Source organism: Temnothorax curvispinosus, unplaced genomic scaffold (genome assembly GCF_003070985.1).
Source record: "Temnothorax curvispinosus isolate PA1 unplaced genomic scaffold, ASM307098v1 QBEX01017013.1, whole genome shotgun sequence".
Classification (NCBI taxonomy): domain Eukaryota; kingdom Metazoa; phylum Arthropoda; class Insecta; order Hymenoptera; family Formicidae; genus Temnothorax; species Temnothorax curvispinosus.
The window spans coordinates 1-5000 of record NW_020226793.1 but is presented as its reverse complement, the minus strand read 5'-3'; the positions used below and the strand labels follow the sequence as shown (position 1 = coordinate 5000).

General features: G+C 38.1%; 1 protein-coding gene across 2 annotated transcripts; it reads right to left on the bottom strand.

Moving 5' to 3' along the window:
• Positions 1-2758: 2758 nt before the first annotated feature.
• On the bottom strand, positions 2759-4507 carry LOC112467178. Of its 2 annotated transcripts, none has more exons than XM_025035664.1 (3): positions 4357-4507; positions 3966-4083; positions 2759-2928 (listed from the first exon to the last, which is right to left on the bottom strand). In XM_025035664.1, exons 1-3 carry the CDS (start codon positions 4495-4497, stop codon positions 2879-2881), a joined length of 309 nt encoding a protein of 102 aa, XP_024891432.1. In that variant the 5' UTR covers positions 4498-4507; the 3' UTR covers positions 2759-2878. The 2 variants fall into 2 exon arrangements, with proteins under 2 accessions (XP_024891432.1, XP_024891431.1); XM_025035663.1 differs by having other exon boundaries at positions 2759-2988; positions 4357-4505.
• Positions 4508-5000: the final 493 nt, after the last annotated feature.

Below are 5000 nucleotides of genomic sequence, written 5' to 3'. Positions count from 1 at the left end.
TAGATCCAGCCTTCCACATGCTCGTACCCATTGCAGCCATCTGTAAATGTTGTACCATTTTACCAATGACAAAGTAATGCACACATTACAATTAAAAATATAATTTATATAAAAAATAATTATTATATAAAGCAATGTGTTATACCTGTCTTGTTCCTTTGGAAATTAAAAAAAATCCACCATCAGTGTTATCACATCTCGGTACTTTTCCACGCCAAATATTTCTCTTTTCTTATGGCAGTTTTTCTATGTTTTCGCGTTCGGTGTCGCCCGCGGTTCTCAACCCGAGCTTCGTAATTACTCGCACGCATACGCATGGGTCCCCTTGGACCCCGCTCCCACGGTTCCCGGGTCTAAGGTTTGTGCGACCGAGTGGTCCCGCTGACCCCTCGGCGCCTCCCCTAGTGACCCTCCGTCCGCTACTTCCCTCCGGAGTATCGCGGTTACCGACTTCCGGGGGTCATTGTTTTGACCCCGCTATCTCCGCGGCCGGTAGGATTATCGCGTCGCGGGTCGGTCGGGTGACGTTCGGGTCCCCCCTGAGGCGGACTCCGCGGCTCGGCCACCGGCTGTGACCGCCGTACCCCTATGCGCGGGGGTCATTGTTGTGACCCCGCGATCTCCGCGCCCGGTGGTATTAGCGCGTCGCGGGTCGGGTGGTTGGCATCAGGGTCTCTCCTGAGACGGACTCCGCGGCTCGGCCCCCGGCTGTGACCGCCGTACCCCTATGCGCGGGGGTCATTGTTGTGACCCCGCTATCTCCGCGCCCGGTGGTATTAGCGCGTCGCGGGTCGGGTGGTCGATGTCCGGGTCTCCCCTGAGACGGATTCCGGGGTTCGGCTCCTGGCTATGACCGCTGTACCCTCGTTCGCGGGGGTCATTATTTTGACGCCGCTATCTCGCGGGCCCTTCGCTCGATTTTCGCCGCGATCGTCCCTATCTCCTCCGCTCGGGTCTGCTGACGAGGCCCGCTCGTTGTCTCGTTCGGTCCTTCATCTGCGGCTCGCCTGCCGGGGTCAATCAGGCCCCGGTTCCCCTATTCGTCGCGTCGCTATATTTTAAGATGAACGCTAGCCATATGGGCTTTTCGGACTCGCTTATCCGGTATTTAGCCTAAAGAAATATCGCTGGCCGCTGCTCCCTTGGTTGCTGCTACCCCTCGGGTGTCCTCGGCTCCACGGCTAGGCGAACGGTTGCAAGGTCGGAGGAGGAGTGTGAGTGTATGTGTGAAGGGGTCCCCCGTAGGAAAGTCCAACCAAGTCCCTGCAAAGGGGTGGGAGGGTTCAGTATGTGAAGGGTCGCCTACGGCCAGGTCGGGTAGAGTAAGAGAAGCTTTGTAAAAGGTTGGGTACGTCCCTACAAAACGCCATTTCTGTAATTCCTTGGAATTGGAAATAAACCATACTACTACTACTTACTTCATACTATACTTACTTATGTATTTTCTTTCATATATTTAATACACATATAATTAATATACATAAATAAATGTTTCCAAGTTTCCATATAGCTCCAAAAAATCAACGGTTTACGATTTAAATCTTTAATTCTGATTTGCTTACAGCATATTATAATTTTCTTGAATATCTCAAAAAGTATTAGGCAAATAAATAGTATATTGTAGGGCGGCAGTGTAGTCTAGTGGTAGAGTGCCAGACGCGTAATCTGAGAAACCAGGTTTGAGTCCACTAGAGCCATGTAAACATGGAATGTTTTTCCGAAAGTTGCGTCCCTCCGTGCAAGATAGGCTTTTGTGCGGAGCAAACTGGGCTCTGTCTTTTGGAAAGAAACGTTAAGCCGTTGGTCCAAAGGATTAAAGTAAGAAGAGAAGGGTAGTATTGAATAAAAAAGTTGAGAACGTCCCTACAAAACGCCTTGCAACCCTGAGGGGAGTCAATAATAATTATATGTGTAACAAGTGCGGGAAGTTGAGAATAGGGTGTGTAACACGTGCGGGTTGAGAATCGGCTCGTGCGTCCACTCCGCACTCGTGTCCAATTTCTCGCGTGGGGAATTGGCTATTTGTCGTACAGATGGCGCGCGCGTAATGGGCCACTTACCACGCACTTTGTAATATAAAATAGGGTGTGTAACACGTGCGGGTTGAGAATTGGACACTCGTGCGGGTGATCGCACTCGTGTCCAATTCTCAACTTCCCGCACTTTTTACACAAATAACTATTGTACAACTAGTGAGAAAACTCGCTTCGCTCGTGCGACCAACTTCACACTCATTTGGACTCGACCACTCTTCCCACGAGTTGTTCATACTATTTTTCCTAACAAAAGCGTGAAACAGGCCGTTTTCGCGCTTGTTTTACAATTTCATTTCTCCACTAGTTAAGAAATGCTCCATTTCTCAATGTTTACGTCACGATTGCGAAATGGATCGTTTTGCTCACTCAAAACAAGCGCGAAAAGCGGCCCATTTCACGCTCGCGTTAAGAAAAGAATTTTTCAAACAAAAGTTGTTCAAATTAATTAATAGAGAAAGATGGTACAATAAAAGAGAGGGGTTTTCATTTAAAAAATATGACTTATATAACATTGTGCTTTGTAGCAATGTTTAATAACTGGAAATTTGTTCGACCTTATAATTTTATAATAAACTTAATATAACGTTGAGTAATAGCTAATAATAATAATAATAACTGTCTTGTGGTTTGATAAGCAAATTAATTTTATTATTAAAACTTGATATGGATAGAAACAATAAAAACATTGACAAAAACTTACTTTGATGATTGACAAAATCTTATAAAAAGACAATTACTAAATTTTTATTAAGAAAAATTTTGGATTTATACAGGAGAATAGATTGCTTAAGTTTTAGATTTCTTTATTCAATTCTAGATAATGTTAATTTTTATATAATATTTTAAACACCATTGTACCACGTCATTCTCCGATTTTCTTCGCGTTGTAGTTCTGCAATTATACACAGATAGAATTTCAAAATCACTTCGCATTCATCAATCTTGCTTTTAACTAAAAAAATATGTATGCAAATGTAATTATACAATATGTGGTTAGATTCCGATAACTCTGGCGCCTTAATTTGATGATGGTTTCTGGTAGTACTTTTAATGCTGAACAAAAAATTATATAGGTCTTATAAGGCTAACAGCTCTAATTTTCGAGATATACAGTGTTAAAGTTAAAAATAAATAATATGAATTTTTAAATAATACTTCAATTGTGTGTGTATAAACAGTACACACGTAAGCGAGGGAGGGGCTACCGCATCTCCCCTGAAATTAAATATATCTATGCTAAGCACAAATACTGTTATGTTTCACGTAAAGAATGTACACAAGAACACGCATATTTTTTCCACTCGAGACAAAAACGTAAACAACGTAAGATATTTTGAGGTCTACCCTCTTTTTTCTGACTTAAATATAGGGCGAAACAAGGTTTATCATTGTCACGGTTCGTGTTTTCAATTTTTCACGCGAACCGAGGTTCACCCCCATCTCTCCCCTGCTTTCGGGAGAAGTGCGGTAGCCCCTCTCTCGCTTACGTGTGTACTGTTTATACACACACAATTGAAGTAATTTATTTTTAACTTTAACACTGTATATCTCGAAAACCAGAGCCTTATAAGACGTATATAATTTTTTGTTCAGCATTAAAAGTAGTACCAAAAACCATCGTCAAATTAAGGCGCCAGAGTTATCGGAATCTTGCCCAATATGTTATACGTTATTACATATCTATTAATAATAAAATATTAAATTATTACAATAAACTAATTGCAGCTAAAAATTTGAATTTTTGAGAATTAATTAATTTTTGATATTATCTAACATATACATAAAATTGTAATTACACTAATTAATTATTCTAATTAATTATTATAAATTAAGTTCAGTTTATAATTGAAATTAGTAATTAAAATATGTATATATTTTCTGGAAATTTATTTTTATCATATTTACTTTATATATAATTAATATTTTTACCATGATTAGCACATGTATCCAAAATTTGATTGCGCATAGCAATAAGCCTGAAGTTTAGGTGCATTCTGGCGTCCATTATTTTCTTTATTTTTTCCACATTGATATGTACACCTGACATCTAGAGATTTTGCATATGAATGAGTAATAATAAAAGGTATAAAAAATAAAGGTAGTAATAGTAAAGAAGTAAATAGTTGTAAGAATGTATATAAATAAAATAAAAATTATTAAATGAAGCTAAAAATACATGAAATAAAATCAATAAAAATTAAAAAAAATTTTTAATATATAGATGCTTCTGTAAAAAGTAAATAAAAAAGCATATTATTTGACATAAAGAAATAATTGCAACGTATTTAATAAATTATTTTATCACTTTTTAAATTCTTACCACATCTTTCCTCTGTAAAAGACAGACAAATAGACAACCAACTTTTAAAGCTGATTTTTCAATATCCGTCGTCATTATATCGTCGTCTACTAACTCGTCCATTTTCATTAAATCCTCTAAAAAATAAATAATTATAAACATTAATTTGTGGGAAGTACTTTAGAACAGAGGCAGTTTAAAACATCTCGAATAAAGAACAAATTTGTCACTTTTTTTCATGTTAAACGCATTTTTCAGTTGTCAACTGGTCAATAAACAAACTTCACATGAGAGCTTTCGCTCTGTTAGCTGTCAAACTAACTTACAAGCTGTTAATGATTTTTGCTAGCTGTTGTAATTATTATGGCTCGCAAATATAAGTATTTTTATATTAAACTATTGCTCAAAAGGAAATTCACTTGTATGTTCTGGTTATGATTATGTATGTTTTGCATTGTAATGAACGAAATACAACTATATAATAAAAGAATTGGTATGAAATATCACGTTTTCTTTTTTCAAGTTAAGGTTGGGGCAGTATATTAAACAAAGAGAAATTTGAAAGAAAAATTTGTGAGACTAATTCTTGCCTTAATTAAGGTTCCAATAGGTGAACACTTTTTAATATTAGAAAGAATCATTTTAATTACAGAGAATTAAAGAAG

Bases quoted from the DNA above. Each gene is read 5' to 3' on its own strand.
- LOC112467178 (XM_025035663.1), bottom strand. From the start codon at position 4,497: ATGTTTATAATTATTTATTTTTTAGAGGATTTAATGAAAATGGACGAG. The intron at 4,084-4,356 runs GTAAGAATTTAA...CAAAATCTCTAG, and splicing joins TTTTACAGAGGAAAGATGTG to ATGTCAGGTGTACATATCAA. The intron at 2,989-3,965 runs GTAAAAATATTA...ATATTTTTTTAG, and splicing joins GGATACATGTGCTAATCATG to TTAAAAGCAAGATTGATGAA.